Source organism: Dioscorea cayenensis, chromosome 5 (assembly GCF_009730915.1).
Source record: "Dioscorea cayenensis subsp. rotundata cultivar TDr96_F1 chromosome 5, TDr96_F1_v2_PseudoChromosome.rev07_lg8_w22 25.fasta, whole genome shotgun sequence".
Lineage (NCBI taxonomy): Eukaryota > Viridiplantae > Streptophyta > Magnoliopsida > Dioscoreales > Dioscoreaceae > Dioscorea > Dioscorea cayenensis.
Window position 1 is genome coordinate 24,154,550 of NC_052475.1, and position 19,628 is coordinate 24,174,177.

Sequence of the window (19,628 nt, forward strand, 5' to 3'; positions counted from 1 at the left end):
CGGTTCGTCAGATTACCGAACAAGTATACTCCCCTGAAAATCTCTTCTTCAACAGTAATTCTGATGAATTTACTTCTCTGTTGGAGATAATCCCTGATTGCTCAAGTGGACTAGAAGACTTTTACACTTGGCCTCTGAATAAAAGTGGAACCTTCTCGGTAAAATCTTTTTACAAGTTTATTATCGATGGAGGGATTCGCTGTCCACTTTATAAGCAGTTCTGGAAAATTAGATGCCCAACAAAAATCACCCTTTTCTGCTGGCTTGCTTGGGAAGATAAAATCCTCACCCTTACAAATCTCTTCAAAAAAGGTTGCAACTTACAAAATACAACAGATACTTGCGTACTTTGCCATAGAGCCTCTGAGACAATAGAACATCTTTTCATAGACTGCGTATACACTTCACGTATCCGGGTCCTTTTTTTCTCACAAATTTTTTTGAATTACACTCCATTCCAACTTCCTTTTCAAGATTTGGACCACTTGGATCACTTCCATTCAACCTCAATGCCAACCTCTTTGGGACCTTTGTGTTAGAGCTATTATTTGGAATATTTGGCTAGAGCGTAATAATCGCATTTTTTTCAATTGTCTGCACAGACTCGCTCACTCTTTAATGGTTAAAATTACTAATATGCTACTTTCCTGGTTTTCAGCGACCGATGTTAACCAACAGCAGTCTTTGGCTGTGGCTACTCAGAAAATCAAGCGCTCAATCAACTTCATCAGCGCAAGGGAATCCAACATTTCTGGCGATTCAGATCCTAATCCTGCTCTAGAGTAGAGTTCTTCACTGTCAGCTCTGTTGACCTGTACCCCCTGTTGGTGCCTTTCGTCTTCATAGCTGTTTTATCTTCTCGTTCTTTGTTTTCCTTGTTATGTATCTTGTAGTACTTATGCCTCACCTCTGGTGAGAGTTTCTGTACTTCTACTGTACTTTTTCGCTATGTTTTATTCTCAATAAATTTGTGGTTTATCCACTTTTATCAAAAAAAAAAAAAAATTTACAACTAGAACAAAATTTAGTAATTTTTTTTTCTTATACCATCCAAACAATTTTAAAAAAAAAAAATCTAAAATATCAATATAAATACTAAGACTTTACATCCACTACTATCATTTATATATATATATATATATATTTGGACATTATAGGAATTGTTATATTCACTTTAACATCTAGTGTAGTAATCTCTTTAAACCCCATTTCCTCTTGCATAGCCCAGTTGGAGAGAAAATCAGGTATGTGTGTTGGATAGTCAATTGTCACTGAAGCTTAATTAACCGCATGAACTTGAACACCAAGTTCGCAGCTTAATGTTTATCACACACACCATCTTCCATATATTCATCTTTGATGACTCCACCTATAGCTACTTCTGGGATTCGGGTTCCTTTGCAAGCACCATTAGTATTAGCCTTGACTCACCCACATAGTGGTGCTTCCCAAGATATTAACCTAACTTCCCTGGCCTTCTGTGAAATACATTCTCCCTTTTGTACCTCGAAAGCTTGCTATTTGTCCCTCTAGTAACTAAAAAATATTAGAATATTCTTCCCATCATCAGACAAGTCGTGATGCTGAAATACTCTCTAATTTCTTCAAAACCACAATAGCCAAACTACTATTACAAATTTACTAGGCCAAGATCCATCCATTTTTTAAATGTCTAGCAAAATTCTGAAAAAACCCATTCCTCCAAGAGAAATGATCTCACCAATTGGTGCATCCGTGCATCTAGCCGCACCTGTGCACCTATTGGATCTCTTCTGAAACTTCCTTTGATCTTTCCATGTGCTCCTCTTGTTGTAACTCTTTTTGTGTAAAATTTATTGTAGCAAGTTGTTGAGGTATTTGAGAAGTAACATTACGTAAGTCTCATTTGCATCTCTCTGTTGCAACTCTTTTTACCTACTAGCTTCTATTTTCAGTGTCATGTCTTTTGTTTTTCTTTCTGGTTTCATATTCATCTCATAAGCTTGAAGTGAACCCATCAAATCGATCATCAAGTCTTGTGGTTGTAATGTCACGTGTTTCTTCTATGGCTGCCACTTTCGCTTCAAATCTCTTAGGTAAGAATCTTAGAGTCTTTCGAAGTAGCTTTTCATCCGAGTATCTCTTGCCAAGTTGGAAAACTTGGTTTGCTATGTCCATCAATTTGGCGTTGAATATGACAATAGTCTCATCTTCCTTTATCTTGAGATTCTCGAACATGGTAGTTAACATCTGAAGCTTTGAGATACGTATGTAATTTGTACCTTCATGGATTCTTTGAAAAATATCCCAAGCTTCCTTTGCTAATTCGCATGTTACAACATATTTGAACTGATTTTCATCAACTCCTTCAAAGATAACTTTGAGAGCTTTCCATTTGCATTAACTTTGCTTGTATCTTCTAGACTCAAATTGCACTTCTTCTTCTTGAAGCAATTTTTCTCGACATTTAGTACAATAGGAGGAGACCAACCTTCTTCCACTACGGTCCATGCACTCTTATCAAGGTATTTGATATGTGTTTTCCAATAAAGATAATTGGAACCTTTGAGTAATGGTGGTCGTGTGACAGACACTCCTTTTCTTCTAGTCATTGTCAGACCTAGCTTGGATCTTACCGACTTTGAAACCAAAGTGAATAATGACGACCAACACTCTGATACCAAATGTTAGGTCCGGAAGGGTAGTAGTGTGGTAATTTTTCGTTCAATTTTTCATATATACAATGTAATCATACACACTCAATGTAAAATCAAACATGCAACATAAAAGAGACACACGAATTGGTTATCCAGTTTAGCTCAACTTGCCTACGTCTGGGGGCCGAGCCCGGAAAGAACAATCCACTAAAATAGATGAAAATTGAAGAGTACAACACTCACTCTTTCACTTACACAATAACAAAGAATAACCCTCTCTAGATTGTTCGATGCCCACTTTCTTCAACCCACACACTAGGGTCTTTCACTCGTGGCTTATCCTAAATCATAAAGCATGGTATTTTATATAGGCGTCACTATATCCCGACAAAATTTTCTCTTTTAGAATATCCGCGGCTTCCTAACTTTGACACCTTCCAAAGTTAGACGTTATAACTCCTATTGCAATCGAGCTTGCAATGCGGCCCACCTACTGATCCAACCTGTGACACCTCCAACCCTCCCGATTGCTCTAGTTTGTGTCAATGCAGCCAACTCCTCCCGAGCTCTTCCTGCCAGCAACTAGTCTCCTTCCTTATGTCATATCAGCAGGTTCCTCTCCCGAGGGTCGCATCCACCAAGGCACATCTCCATCTCACCAAAGATGGTCTTTAAAGATCTTCCCGATCTTCTTTCCAAACTTAAACTCTATTCATCCAAGTTTGGTCTTCAACAATCATCAAACTTGATCTTCATTCATCCAAGTTTGGTCTTCAAAATCTTGTTACTAAACTTAATCACTTTTCATCCAAGTTTAGCTTTCAAGACCTTCCAAGTATGATATTCATTTATCCAAGCTTGGGTCAACAATCTTCTTCCAAATTTATACACTTGCCAAAGATAGCTTGTGCCCTTGAATAGCTTGTGTCTTCAAATAGCTCCTCCCATAATTAGCTTTGGATCTTTGTTTCAAATTGCATTGCTAATTATGGTCTTGAGAATCATGTTGGCTTGCCCTTACTTTTCTTAGTTTGTGTTTTCAAATAGTTTCACACCAAACTAAGCTCCAAGCAATCCTTGGTCTCCAAGTGATGATCTTCATACTAGTCACCAATAGATTATTCCTCTCTTTAGAATACCCTCCATATAGTTTTTCAAGAATTCAATCTTTCACAAGAAAAGAGTTTATCAAAAATAGATTTTATCATCTTGGATCTTACCAAAGATAGATTGAATCATAACTATAGATAAATTTACTCTTCAAAAAAGATCCTTTCTTTTTGATGCTCTTTCCAAAGACAGACTCTCTAGTAGATTTTCTCCATATGGTTTTTTGAGAGATATCCTTCAAACATAAGCTCCTACCATGATCATCTAGTCTTCATTATCACTTCTTGTCACATCATCAATTGCCTAGTCATTTGCCATGTCATCATTTTTGTCACCTTATTTGTCAAATCATTGTTTTTGCCACGTTGACTTTTACACATGTCAAATAATATCAATTATAGAGCTCCAGCTCTAACAATCTCCATAAATAAAATTATATCATCTGCCAAAAAGAGATACAAGAGTGCTATGCCATTCTGAGATATTTTAATAGATCTCCATTGTTTAGAATTAATGGCTTCAATAATCATATAAGACAACCTTTCTATGCAATCCACGAATATGTATGGTAACACTGGATCGACTTACCGAATCCCTCGAGTTTGTGCAAAACTCTATGTTGCTTGCCCATTCCAACTCATTCTCATCTAGTTGGATATTATACAACTCATTATCAGCTTGATCCATATATCCATCATTCCCACCTCCAGCTATGTGTCCTTTATGAAATCCCAGTTGAGCATGTCATAGGCTTTTTCCAAATCAAATTTAATAATCATAAGCCCCTTACCCTTATGCATAGTTTGCATGGAATGCAGAATCTCCTTTGCTATAATGATATTTATAATTACTTTCGTGACCAACTTGTTTGTGACATTATAAGACTAATTGGGTGATATTGGCTAAATGTCCTTGGTTCTAGCACCTTCAGTATATGTATTATCAAGGTTTTATTCACTTCTTCCAGTACCCTACTAGAATTGAAACACTTAGGAAATGGAACAAGTCCTTTCCAGATGCACTCCATTATTGTTGATAAAACCCTGCCAGGAATACATCAACTCCGGGAGCTTTGAACATCATCATTCCCATTAAAGCTTTTATGTATATTAGCTACGGACACTTTCTTGCAAGTCTATTCCCATGTAACTTTATCAAAACAAGGGAAATGACCATTCAAAGTTTATTGACAAACTACTTCTTTTTCTGAGTACAAATTCTTATAAAACTCAATGACCAATGTTTGCAAGTTCTTGCCATCTGTAACTAATCTCCTCTCACTAACATTTGCAATTTGTTACATCAAGTAATAGGAGCAGCATAAAAATGCACCCACTTGTCAAGTTCATGTTTATTTTTGAAAAACATTTAAAGTTTTTAATAAATCAAATGTAAAAGTGATATACTAGGCTTTTTTAAAATATTATATTTTTTTGTTTAATTACGGAAATCAACAATTTTTTTTTAAAACATGGATTAATGAAAACATAAGAGCTTTACCATTTTCTGTGCTTTACCATTTTTAAAAAACATGGATTATCGTGTTTTTTTTTAGTCATTGAAGTTATCAAGGTTTTTTTTTTAAAAAAAAAAAAGTTATCACGGGCAAGAACACCGTCGCAACATCGTTTTAGAGCAATGGAGCAGTAACTATTAACCAAGTCAACAATGCAGGTGACGATGGTGACGAGAACGGAGATGGCACGACGAGAGAAGGAGCAAGTCCGGCGCGGATGCTTTGCAAAGGCTTGAACGCGCTTCTCCTAGAAAGGACCTCCCTAAAAAGAGTGAGGAGAGGAGAGATGTTGGTGAGAAGGCGTGGAGGGGCGGGGAAGAAGGCGATGAGAAGGACAATGCCAAGAAAGCCCTAGACGACGACACAGTGCTGCTGATGCCATCAATGGAGGTGAGCGGTGCCATGATGGTGGTGGAGTGGCTTCTTTAGCTTGAACTCACCCGAATTTGAGAAAGCGTCGTTGCTGAGAGCTATAGTCTTCAGCTGCGACATATGAGAGAAAGAGGAGGAGGAAAGATGGAGGAGAAGTGGGTAATAACTAATAAGCAATGACGGTGGGCCATAGAGGTGGAGATGATGATGATGAACAATTTTTTTTTAACTTCTAGCGGTTTTTTTTTATATAAAAAAATAAAAAATAAATTTTAAAAAAAAAGTAAGAGTTTTATTGTTTTCTGCGAAAAGCACTAAAAACACTAAAGCATTTACCATTTTCATTAATCCAAATGCAAAACATGCCTAATGTTGTGTGTGTGTTTTTTTTAAATTTACTTATTTTTATCATTAAAAAAATTATAATATATAAAAAAAAAGCCGATATACCATGCACCACATTAGTAAATTGAATACTTGCAAGAGTATTTTATAAATTAAAAATATATTGAAATAAGATATCTAAATAAGTGAAAATTTATCATACTTAACTTTAAGCAAAACATTTAATTATCAAATAGGAAATGCAATGTATTGATACAAATATCCACTATTTAATATATATATATATATATAATATCAAAAGAACATTATATACTTAAATAATTTGAGAATTTTATTTTAAAATTATTTATAATTTTTTTAATAACTCAAATTGACTAAATTAACTGGATGGATGAATACAAATTGTTTTAATTAATTTTTTTTTTCTAAATTCATAATATAATGCATTAAATATTGAAATGATTTACTACTCGAACAAAATTTAATAAATCTTTTAAAAAAATGCAAATAATTGATTGTAATGTTTTATGGTAATATTACACCTAATTTTAATATTTTACAGTGATATAAATAAAAAAAAATTTAATGTATCTATACAAATATCAAAATTTTATATCTACTACCATCAATTTGTTTAATAAATAATAAATATGAATATTTGAGAAAATATTATATTCATTTAAAAAATATTAACTTATCCAGTTATTGGTTTGAATTGTAGAAAAGATCGATACAAAACAAAACAACATTTGCCATCTGTTATATCAGTCAACACGTGGATGGATCCACCAATTAAGTTCATATATATATATATATATATATATTATAAAAATATTTTAAATTTCTAATAAATCAAATCTAAGAGTGCTGCACCCTGCACCATATTAGAAAATTAAATAATTGTAAAAGTAAAAATCCAGAAAGTAACTTATTTTATAAATCATTGGTATAATTGTTTATACCAATATATTTAAATAATTCTAAAAATTTATTATATTTATTTTAAAAAAATGCTTGTAAATTTAGAAAAAATAAAATAAATTTTATACCAGACGGTTGACTTCGCCATCCCAGCTTGTTTCATTTTCTCCTTTTTCCTGTCTTGCTTTTGCTCACTGTTTTTCTCATCTCTGGTGAGAATTTCAGTATGTTATTTTCTTTTAGACTTTTTTTGTTTGCGACCTTTTCTGATGTACTCCTCTGCTCTCTTCTTTTTTAATAAATTGGTGATTTATCTATTTTATTAAAAAAAAATAAAAAATAAAATAAACAGAATCTATTGAATGGATAAATACGAATAATCAAAATATTTTTTTAAACCAGCAACAATATAATGCACCAAATAAAAAATTGAATAATTTCCCAAAAATGAAAAATCCTACAAAATCATCAAATTTATGAAAAAAAAAAAAAATCAAAATGTACATTGAACAAAGTCATAGCACAAATTGGCAGCATGACTCCATTAATTAACACATTCCTCTTCTATATCCCTATTGAGTTCATTGAATCCCTTGAAATAATAAATGTTCTAAAAATCAATACACACTGGTCAAAAGGGAGGAGGCCATAGTTCTCTCTCCCTCCATGTCCTCTTCTCTTCTCTCTCTTTGGCTCTTTCTTTCACTCTTTCTCTCTCTCTCTCACTATCTATCTCTCTCCCTCTCGGAAAGCAGCACAAAGCTCCAAAATCTCACAACTTGGCGCCAAACGGAAAGGGGCGACGCCCCCGAAGCACGCGACACACTCTCTCTTCACGCTGTAAGTAACTCATGATCTCATCCATGGCCGTCACGCCAGTCCCTACCAACTCCACTGACTTGGTAGAGGAAGCGGCAATGGCCGATCAGAGAGCTCAAACGGAAGCCTCATCTGCTCCTTCTCTTGATTCTGCTCTTGCGTCTCCCAAGCAGGAGAGAGATTCCGCTGTCCGACATGTGGGAAGCCGAATCTATGATCGCGAGAATGGGATTAGTTGTCACCAGGTGATCTCTTCTTTTCGCATGGTTTTGATCGAATTGGGAGGAGAAAGTTCGATCCTTTTTCTTTTTTTCTGAGGTTTGTGGTTTGTTGGATTGCAGTGCCGACAGAAAACTCGGGACTTTGCGGTGCCGTGCAAGAAGATGAAGAAGAAGAACAAGCCTTGCTGTATAAGGTTCTGTCATAAATGTCTTCGCAACAGGTTCTTCTTTCTTTCTCCTTTGTTTGATGATTTTGTATCTCTGTTGTATTTGGGCTTTGATATGATGCATCTGCATTGGCTCTTGAAGGTATGGAGAGAACGCTTTGGAAGCTTACGCTAAGGAGAATTGGGAATGCCCCAAATGCAGAGGCATTTGCAACTGCAGCGTTTGCATGTAGTGCTCTCTATCTGTTTCGTTGATGATTCTTCATTCAGAGTGTTAAAGTTGTAAACTTTATTGTTTTTGTGAGTAAAGTTGTAAACTATAATGTTTTTGTGAGAAAAGATTGAATGGTATGTACTTGGGTCTGATCCTTGTAGGAAAAGAAGAGGCCAGCGGCCCACTGGCATGCTCATCAAGACCGCCAAGGCCACTGGATGCTCTTCAGTTTTTGAATGGCTGCATCACAATATTGCTGAGGGTTCTAATGCTGGAAATGTGGTAACTTAATTCGAATAGGAATGGACCTTTCATTCATTTCAGCATTTCCTCAATTGATAGTTTTTGGGGATTATATTTGTGTTCGTTCTACTTGTTCTTATTTTGTTTTTATTCATTTCAGGAGGCTGTGCCTGCAGAAGCAAGCCGGGGTAAGGAAATAGATAATGTGGGCAAGAATCACACTGCAGATCCTCAACCAGAGATGATAAACAACGCAGACTCTGGTAAGAATTTTAGGAACAAGTTATTAGAGGATGACAATTGGGCAAGCATTTATGTTGGTGAATATTGTGCAGGCAATGAAGCCAATCAAGAGAACACCAGCAAGGTGTCACGTCCTGCTTCTGAAGAGAATGCCCCGGCTGAAAATGATAATACTGAGCAACCAATGCCCGTGAAGATTCGCAGGCCAAGGAAACGTGATATCATAAGCACCACGGAACTGGAGAAGAAAGCTATTGTTCTTCCAGAGGGCAGTCCATTAACAATGGTTGCTGATGTAGAGTGGCAGGCTGAGGATGCTGGACCAGCGTTGCAGTTTCTGGAATTCTGTTCTGCATTTTCTAAGGTAAAGCATTTATGTTGTCATTGAGATTTCAACAAGTGGGTTACTGTCTGATAAGTGAATAATGCAGTGGTTCTGTAATCAGAAAGAGCAAGATGAAAGTTTTCACCATCTGTTTGTGACTTTTTTTTTCCTAAGGATTCATGCCTGTTTATCATTTGCGGAGTGATTATTTCTTTATCTGATAATTTCAGCATTTGTTGTGGCATTGATTGGCATGTTTAACAAGGAACTAGTCTGCAATTGGTATGGTTTCTCATACTGAGACATTTGTATCATGCATTCGATGGTTTTTACTTCAAGTAATCAAGTTGCTTATTCCAATTTCGCAGATTGGGCTGAGTAGTTTGTTGCTCATAATTCTTACCAATTTTCCTGGTTAACTTTCTGCGAGTTTGGAATAATCATCTCAACTTCAAGTTCTTTATCATAAAATTCAACATTGGTGATGGTATTTTATATCTTTATAATTGTGTTTTTGAATTTTCCGCTCAATCTGTGACCTTTGCCCATGAGAAGGCTAAGATTGGGGGATATAATGTTAGATTGTTAATTGGTTTCAAATAATTTACAAGTGAGTTCTGTGTTGCTATATTGATTGATCATTCACCCAGGAAGAAGGAAAATGTTAGATAAATGAAATCAAACACTACACTCAACAATGATGATGAACTTGTATTCATCGTTATCTTATTTGCAGTGACTTGATTTCAATTTGAAATAAATTCTATACATCTTTATTGTATTTCTAGTAATTTACTCCTATTTCTCTGTTCATTTTGACCTTGAGAGATTCACTGCCGAATAATGTTATATTGCCTGTTTAATGATTTTTATGTAGTCACTTCATTTATGAGCTTTGCTTAGTGCAGATTCTTGATATAAGAAAGGGCCAACCGGAAGATATTCTTCGAGAAATAGCAAGAGAGTGTGTCGCTCTTCGGGGAGCACAGCCATTAACTGTTCAATTTCACATAAAGCTGCTATCTCTGATCAAAGAGGACATAGGGGAAGGGTATAAATCTTGTCATGATTATTCTTTATTAATGGTGTGATTTAATCTTTTCATTGTTTTGTGCATTGCGTTAATTCACTTTGCTCTTTCTTAATCTTGATCAGGTCTACTTTGTACTCCCCTGAAAATGCCCGCTCATGGCTGCAAGATCTTGAAAAGGTTATAACGGAATCTCCGTGCATTGCCAAGGAACTGCACTTGGATTCTTATGACTGGGTCTCCATTGACTATTATAACTTGGAGCCATCAGAAAAACTGAAGATCTTGAATTTTCTCTGTGATGAGGCTCTTGGCACTGAGTAATTTTTTATCTTATTGTTTTTGTTCCAAGTTGCTTATATTAATCTATTGCTCAGAATTATCATCTTCACTCAGAGTCCTGAGGAGTTGGATTGATGAAGAAAATACCAAATTTCTTGAGCAGAAGAAGGAAGACAGAGGAAAAGCAAGTGCTGTCAAACAGAAGGTCCATATCTTTCAGAAATTATTACCAATCGATTCATCTTTAACATTATATGACTGATTTAAAATTCTATGTTTTGCAGGAGAAGGATATCAAACAGAAGATGAAGGATGAGATGGCCAAAGCTATGGCTCCAAGAGAAGGGGCTCCGCTTTCTGCTTCTGAACATCTGGAACTTATATTCAAAATAAAAACCGAGGCAGAAAAGAGTTCTGCTGAGTTGGCTGAATCAATGGAAATAGTACCGAAAAGTATGATTCTGAGTTGCCTTATTTTATACTGTTGCCTTTTCTTGCCATCTCTGATTTGTTTCCAACTTGTAAACTTCTGTTTTAAATTGCATTTCCTATTGAATACTATACTCTTCTATGATTTTGTCAAAGTAAGTTGTTTGGTTGTGCATGTTAACAATATAATTTGTGATGATGGTCTATGTTAAGTTCAATAATTTAATTCTCTGATTTGTTTCTAACACATAAACTTCTGTTTTCAATTGTGTTACCAATTGAATACTATACGCTTCTATGATTTTGCCAAATTAAGTTGTTGGTTGTGCATGTTAACAATAAAATTTGTGTTGATGGTTTCTCTTAAGTTTGATAATTTAATATGCTTTAACCTTAGTGGTAGCATATTATATACATATATATATATATATTGAAATATGGGGAGCTGTGTGAGAGGATTTGAAGGTTTAACCAATGAGTCAAGTGCATGCCCACTTCTTCCCCCAGCTGTCACGTCACTGTGATTTCCATTCTTTGTTCCAGTGTCATATCCTTGAAGCTTATTGTGGGATTTCCATGTGTTTTTGTTGTATTACTCACCAAGAATTCCTGATATGTCACGTGACCAGGCTTGATCTGCATTTGATGTTGGACTTTATATAATAAGGAATTCTTTTACTTAGATATGGATTTTGTTGATATGTTGGCCTTATACTAACTTTTTATAGCAAGTTAAAAGAAAGCCTGTAAGCCAACGTCATACTCATTACATATTCAAACAATGGAAGTAGGACAACTTGATAGTAACATTGTCCCGTCCAAGCTAGCTTGTTATGGTGCTACCTAATCCATTTCCAAACTGCTCTTTCCCAGCGTATCCCATTTCTGTATCACAGATTTGCCTTATAATTAGGTCTCATATGTTATGGTGCCCCTGAATAGAAGCTTTTATGGGAAACTTTTCTGGTTTTCCTTGGTCATTCATTTCCAAATGTTCTTAGCAACCACTATAACAGTTAAAGTAATTCAAGGCTCTTCCATGTTGAGCTGTTGTATCTGCATGATTGTTCAACATCATTTAATGTCTATTTTGGCAGTTTTCGAATCTGTCACGCGTCAAATATGTAATACCAAATCAAAAATACATTTCATATGTAATACCTTTAATATTAGAAACACTTGTTTGAAATGCATGGGTTATCCTCCTTGAAAAAATTTTATTCTTCTAACGTTTGTTCAGTTGGTACAGTACATTGTCATCCACTCGACTTCTATTTATGATATACCTATTTCCAAAATCCTTGGTCGTTGGGGTATTTGTATGCTACTGTTTGGCTACAATGATTTGGTTTTAATGAACATTGAGAACTTTATATATGTTTAGTATATGAATCGCATTTTTCCATGTAGTGTTGATTTTAACTTTCCTCAACTCTACCTAAATCTCTAATTGCACACCTTATCCCATGCATCCAATGAGTTGAATTAGTCATTCAACCAGTAATCAATTAAAATTGCATCAGATGAGGTACTGACCCAGGACAGTTATCATAGTTGATTTATAGAGTTAATTGTTACTCCCCATTGCAAATAAAATGAATTTTGTTTTGTAATACCCAGACCTTTGGAGGAATTTGACTTCTTAAGTTTGTTTGATTTAGTTTGGTATGATGTAGCTCTTTTTAGCTTTTTAAGGCCATTCCAGCTAGTGTTTTCATCCTAACCATGAGCCATCCTTTATCCCCCCCCCCCAAAAAAAAAGGCCCCATTTTCGAATTTTCTGTAAGAATAAGTCAAACAAACTTAATATCGTATTGATCATATAAAGTTTAGGCTTCTGCTAATACGACTTCTCCATTTTTCTTCATTAGGAAGTCAAATCATTCTAAAAAAATTGTGAACAATAAATGATTGGTTTTTAGCAGAAGAAAACTAAATAATGAGGACAATTATCTATTGCAAGAATTTATAAATTAAATAAATAAGCAGATACATGAAACCATTAATTTTTACCATGTTAGCAAAAAATATTAACAAATTCCAAACCATAGAATCAAATAATTAAATCTCATAGCGAAAGGTTGAAAATAGAAAGTTGCTATATCGAAGAATTTTCCTATAACCAGTGTGTCTTCTACTGATTAATTGTGTGTTCATGATTTTGCTTCTTTGTTCGCTAACTATTGGTATTCTTATGGGTTAGAATTACCAACAACCAGAAGTAGCTCTACTGAGGTGCTGCTTCAAAAGTATTGAATTTATTTTTATTTAGTCACTGTTCTTATAATATGAATGTAAATTGTTGTCCTTGACTCAGTTCAAGGTTCTGTTAACCTCTTAAATCGAAGAATTTACTTCATGACATGTATGAAACTCAATGCAGTCACTTTCATTTTTGGAAATATGTGATGCGAAATCTTGGTAATAACAGTTAAATGTTATGGAGTCTACCATAGTAAGTTTTGTGTATCACGTAGAAAATGACACTTAATGACTTTACAAATTGGCCACTTGTGACTGCTCAGCATTAAAGTAGAGTTTGAATAATGTCGTTATGCTGTCACGTGACCTTCCCTGAATCATACATCCGTGTAGACCGTAGTTTTTGAAATGGAGTGGATTTTGTCAAACATACCTGTTTTCTTAAGTTATATATTATGTCTTCTTTGTGTTTATGACGTTTTTCAGAACACCATTAAATTCACATGAATATTAGAGTAAGAATAATGACGTTATGAAGTCACATGAGCTATCTTCTCTGAATGATACATTTGTGTTGACATAGTATTCAACTGCGGTGGATTTATCAAATATGTCTGTTATCGTTTATGATGTCATGTTTCTCCAGATTTATGTTTCTTCTTTCGTTAATTGGCCAATGAATATAAATTGTAACTAACTTTGTCTTTATTTCCCTTTGGCTTTGTCTTTTGAAAACGATAAAAGAGAAACGGCGAATGGATGCTGTTCGTACTGAGCGTGTTTTCATTGTGGAAAATGGGCGCACATTCTGGAAATTAGGAGGTTCTGGTAAATCAGATATCCTAGCTCAAGGTTTGCATTGTTCATTTCAACATCTACTCTTTCATTAGATAAGCTTGTGAATACTTATGCCTCAAATTTCTCTCTTTCCAGAAATAGAGAATCAGGATTTAGTGGAAGGAAAGGAAAAGTGGTTTACTTATGATGAGGACAGTCAAAAGGTTATTGAGAAAGTCATTTTGACTCTAAGGTACATACTGCCTTGTGTATGCCAAAAGTAATTTTTTATTACCTCTACCAGCATTCGATGCATTATGTGATTTAATCTTATGCTTATGTTGAATAGCCTGTCAGTAACACTCGAAAATTAGTATAAAAAGAAAGAGTGAAAAATGCTAATGCAGGTCTGAGCCATTTAAGATGTCGTGATTGTATACATCATAGGTTTACTGTTATTGACCAGTATGCAACGCTGCCATGCCGTAACTGATAAAAGTGAAACCATGGAAACATAGAAGGGGGTTTATAAAATAACACAATGGCGAATTTATCTTTTTCCATGTGGTTGTCGCTGATTGTTTTCTCTCCCCTCAATGAATTAGTCATTGGCTTCTTGAGTATTTTATTTCAGTTTTGCATAATTGCCAATTGATACTAGTTAATTTCTAGGCTTTGTGACGCGTATCTTACTATTTATGAAATTACTCAATTGGACTTATTGAAAAATCAATACGGTAAACGCACACTGTTGTTTGCTCTTGTTGAGTTTTGCTTGTGCTTTTTATCTGGATCATTGCTGCCTTCTATACTTATGTAAAAGTTAATCATTCCACATTGCATTGTGATTCATTAAGTGTGATTCATTAAGTGTGCTGGTGAGGTGAAACTGATGACTTATTTGAAACTAATTTTTGAATCCGCACTTGCCTTTGATGCTTTTTATCAGGTTTCTGAAATCAAGATTACAAGTTGGAATATTAATTATAGTAATCATCCTTTGCTTTTGTCGCTGCTTTTGTAGGTAATCTCATCTAGTGCTTTGTTAGAAAAGGGATTGTGCATGAAGCTGAATAAAGTGCAATCTATCCTGGAGATTTGATACAACAGAAACATAGAGAAGCAGTTAGAATCGCTCACCATAATTCAGAATTTACCCAATTTTGATAGTTAGAAGGAAGCATACTCAGAACTCATACAAAACACTTTTACTGCAGTGAAAGTCAATCATGTGTATACAGTTAATCAGTTAGATGTAGAGGGTGCCATTTTGCAGCCTTGATCAGCTCCAATCATTAGGAAAAAGTATTTCCGTATACCAACTGATCAATCTTTGTATAACCATCATAGTTTAATTGTATTTTGTTTGTTTTGTTCTTAGTTTCTGATGTAATTCATGTAAATTCAGCCACGGTTTCTTGTAATATATATATTTCTGTTTGGTTTTGCAGCATCTTCAATCATGTTAACTGCCATATTATTACAGAAATGAGATTTACTTGTAAAATAAGACAGGGTTGTCTATATGTTAATTTTATGATATTCTTTTCATTACATTTTAGGGGGAGACTGGGAGTCAATGAATCTCAAAAAAAGAAAAATAATAATAATAAATAAATTATTTCTTGGCCCTTCAAAAACCAAAGAGACATGAACTTAATCCAAGTCAATGGCACTATCTCATTAAGATATCTCAAATTGCAAGACAAACTACGGTTTTTGTTCAGTTGATTCCAACCATATGGAACAAAAACAGGAATATCAATTGGTGGTATCCACAAGGATGCTTTGAATGTCCAAAGAATATTCTTAAATTACTGAGGTCATTAAAATAAAAAATCTTAGCCCATATTTGGTAAGATGCTTCCAGATTCTTTTGACAAGGATTGGATTCTGATTTCTGGTGAGACAAAAATAATTATAATAACATTTCCGGTTTGAGTTCGGGTTTGGTCCAACTGGTCAGACTTAGAATGAATCAAGATTTTCAAACCGGGTCAGCAAGCCCAGGTCTTTAACACCCTTAAAAAAAAACTTTTATATCTTAAATGGCAAAATAGAGGAAGTATTCAATTGATCATTACTGTTTATAGTTGACAAACAGGAAATAATGCTGGTTTCTTGTAACCTTATCATCTGGCAATTGACATGGCATTGTGGATGCACCTAACTCCTGACATTACTTTGGAATGGTATGTATCACCTTAATTTCCGTCAGAAATCTTCTTTTGTTGGATAAGAACGCCAGCATCCAACGTGGAAGTGACTCACCATTCTTAAAGAGAATTCAATTTTAACTTGTACCAGCAAAATATATACATGGCCATTTAATGGTTAATTTCTATCGCACATATTGATGCTTACATATAAATATAGCATTAAACAACAAAAAACCTAACTAAAAATAGTTTAATAATATAGAGGCACAACTGACAAACGAATCAGAAGTTCAAGGACAACAAAGCAAATCTCATAAAAATAACAACAATCAGAACACATCTCTATAGTTAACATAAAGAAACCATGTATACATCTCTCTCTCTCTCTCTCTCTCTCTCTCTCTCTCTCTCATGATTTTACAAAGGTGAATAGCAAGTTACAAAAATGGGATAATTAACAAACAATTTGCTTACAATAACATGAAGATGTAATTTAGTAAGGAGGAGAGACAGTGGTGGTCTGAGAAGAGGATGAGGTAGAAGGGGAAGTGGAGTTGGTAGCGCCATTGTCAGCAACACTATTATCCTCATGACTGCCTCTGTCGCTTGAATGCAGGGAACCTTCAGGTGATCTGTTTGATGCCTTCTTGTTCTTAAGTCTCACTTCTGATGATGGCACTGATGCAACAGGAGCATAGATTCCATTCATGGGAGGTCTGGTTCCCTCAGCAGGTTGAGTGACTGCTGCTGCGCCAGGGGTGGTGTACTCTGGTGGTTGGACCCAAATGCCGCCGACCACCACAAACTGTGGTGTTTGAGGACTGGTACTCTGGCCAGCAGGAGTAGGTCTTCTGGTGTGCAGCCGATATTTCTGATACAACAGTAATTACGATGAGTAAAAAAAAAATTCAGTAGTGTCATGGAATGTGCGTGTTATCCTTATTTTCTTATTGAATGAATGTTAGTAGTTTATCTATTTTTCAAAAATAAAAAAAATAAAAAAATAATAAAATATGCCGGAAGACAGCATAGGATGGTGCTCCAGATACAACCTTGATGAAACAATAATGGCTTCGCTGGTGAATCAAGTATAAAACAAATGCCAAATTGTGAGGAAGGAGAGTGATTGTTTATTGTTCAGTTCACCATGACATCATATAACAATTGATGATCCTAAAAGAATCAGGCATCTAGGGCTAGGAATTATTCTGGATGGCCGAATAGCCAATCAGAAAGGAGCTTGAAGAACCCAAAGGAGGAATATCTTGCTTGTCTGTCAGCATCAAGACCAAGCAGGAAATCCTCGGGCAAAAATCTCAGAATTAACAAAAGCAATTGGACTGCCACTTGCGGAAAATATATTATTTGTTAGAGCAGGAAAAAAACATGGAAACAGGCTGGATGGTTATTATTTGAAGCAAGTACACTAAATAATTCACAAGTATTTCATTGTTGATTCCAAATTCCACTAATTATTTCAGGTATTAATTCTTGTTGTACAATACTAAGAGCATGGAACGGGTATCGCTTCAGATTTAAGCATCCACTAAGTAATAATGGCAGAGAATGGGAAGAGACGGTACCCTAAAGAATCCAATGCTGAACAATGACATAGATCACCACCAGAAACAAAAATCTATGGGCCACAACAGAATTATCATCAAAGGAATTAAATTCTTCATTTCTTACATGTCTCTAATGACCAATGACCAATGACCAAATCAAGCATGGTTAACACGAAAAGAGGAATAAAAATAAGATTTTTTTTTTTTATAAACTCTAACAAAGGAAAGAAAAATTCACCTGCAAATGACTCTTCACCTCATCGTTGGTGAGGCCGTCCACCTTCATCAGCTCTCTGATTTGCTTTGGAGTTGCAGCTGTAACGAAACGTTCACTCAATTTTTTTTTTTTAAAAAAAAAAACTTTTGCAATCAGGAAAAAAAAATCGACGAAAATAGAAACAAGCTCACCATGAGAACCACCAAGCTGCTGAAGGGCATGAAGGAACCTACGATGAAGTTCCGGAGACCAACACCTTCTCGCCTTCCTCTGAGACCGAGAATGCCCCTCCTTGTCTTTATCCTTGTCCTCTCCACCGGACATGCCGACCCTCTCCGCAGTTGAGCTTGCCTCTGCCGCCACAGGAGGCGGAGCCACACGATCCTCCTTCTGAAACGGATGAAATGCTCCTCCACCAATCTTCGGATCCAAAGCCACAGGCTTCCTCACAACATCCTATCAAAGCAAAATCCAAAATTTAAATTAAAAAATTGAAAAACAAATCCACACACACACACGCAAACCAGTAAACAATCATCATCGAACACCACTCACCGGCTCCGGCTCCTGATTCCACAACTGAACGGATCTAAGCCAATCCGGCTTCCTCTCGTTCCTCTCCTCACAACTCCTCGGATTCTCCTCATCCTGCGACGACGACGAGGTAGGCTTCAACGGTATAAACTCCTCCAGCACCGGCTCATCAGTCGACGTCTCCACACACCCCATCTGCTGTCTAATACTCTCGATCGCTACCAAATCAAAACCAAAAAAAACCAATCAACACCAACTCCCTTCCAATCCAACAACCAGCGACAAGATCCACATACCTTGCGTCACAAGTTGGAGGGTGAGTGGGAGCTCACGCTGAAAGACCTCAATCTTGCGTCTTTCCACCTCCAGTGCTGCAGCAGAGTCCAAAAGCCGGCGAACCTTCTCGTCGTCGGAATCCATGGATGGAGCTCCAGATCAAAGAAAGGGCAAGAAGAGAATGAAAAACGAAAAATGGGAATAGGGTTGGAGCTTGGATCGCAAGGAAAAGAAACCGATAGAAGATGGAGGAGGAATCATGTGTCGAGGCGTCGCGTACCAAGCGAATCTTTGATGATGGTGTGGGTTTGAATATTCCACACTATGGATTCGCGTTTCCCTCTCTGTGCTGACGTCAGCGAGTGGATAAGACCGAAGCCCATCTGTGGGCCCCGCACCATGGGATGATGAGAATCGCGAGCGGATTGTTCTCGGAATCTTCATGCCTGCCACGCCTCGAATTCTCGGAGATTCCATCATTATTCCCCTCCAACAACACCGTTGGTCTGCGAGCTAACCAAGGCACTCAGTCGACGTGTTCGATTTTTATTGGTTGGATAGTGTTTTGGTGGGTTTCTATTGGTCGAGTCCAATTGGTTGAGGTGTGTTTGACGGTGCGGGTATTCGGGGGACGGGGTTAGGTGGCGGTGATAATACGGTGACCCTTGGGAGTTCTTTAGAGCCGTCCGTTAGAGATATGATGTTCCGGCGGACCAAGTTAGGATGGTTAGTGAATGAGACGTGGCGTGTTTTGCATGGGCTTGTAGTATGTTGGGATCCGGGTTGGACCAATAGAGACGTACAAGGTTTGACCTTTAAGCGCCTTCCAGCAGGGATTGGGTCTGCGGTCGCAGTTCAATAAGTTGGCTTTGATTTGAAATTGTGCGTAATTAAAGTTACTAATTTCAGGCTGGTTTAAAAATATTCACGAAGCCAATAAAATGTTACTCTATGCTACGAGAGCTAACAATACGGCTATTAAATTTATATGTTCAATACACCCACCTTAAAAAATAGCGCAATTA

General features: G+C 36.2%; 2 protein-coding genes across 3 annotated transcripts; one reads left to right on the forward strand and one right to left on the reverse strand.

The window, feature by feature from the left end:
- The first annotated feature begins 7,531 nt into the window (after positions 1-7,531).
- LOC120261287 lies at positions 7,532-15,305 on the forward strand. Of its 2 annotated transcripts, none has more exons than XM_039269122.1 (14): positions 7,532-7,740; positions 7,893-7,964; positions 8,061-8,161; positions 8,250-8,336; positions 8,483-8,603; positions 8,725-8,827; positions 8,900-9,171; positions 10,041-10,183; positions 10,288-10,482; positions 10,559-10,649; positions 10,729-10,897; positions 13,820-13,927; positions 14,009-14,105; positions 14,877-15,305. In XM_039269122.1, exons 1-14 carry the CDS (start codon positions 7,567-7,569, stop codon positions 14,878-14,880), a joined length of 1,737 nt encoding a protein of 578 aa, XP_039125056.1. In that variant the 5' UTR covers positions 7,532-7,566; the 3' UTR covers positions 14,881-15,305. The 2 variants fall into 2 exon arrangements, with proteins under 2 accessions (XP_039125056.1, XP_039125057.1); XM_039269123.1 differs by having other exon boundaries at positions 8,483-8,600.
- A 1,020-nt stretch (positions 15,306-16,325) lies between these two features.
- LOC120261288 (transcription factor NIGT1-like) lies at positions 16,326-18,892 on the reverse strand. The gene is made up of 5 exons (XM_039269124.1): positions 18,624-18,892; positions 18,349-18,545; positions 17,985-18,249; positions 17,815-17,891; positions 16,326-16,882 (listed from the first exon to the last, which is right to left on the reverse strand). Exons 1-5 carry the CDS (start codon positions 18,745-18,747, stop codon positions 16,505-16,507), a joined length of 1,041 nt encoding a protein of 346 aa, XP_039125058.1. The 5' UTR covers positions 18,748-18,892; the 3' UTR covers positions 16,326-16,504.
- Between the last annotated feature and the right edge of the window lie 736 nt (positions 18,893-19,628).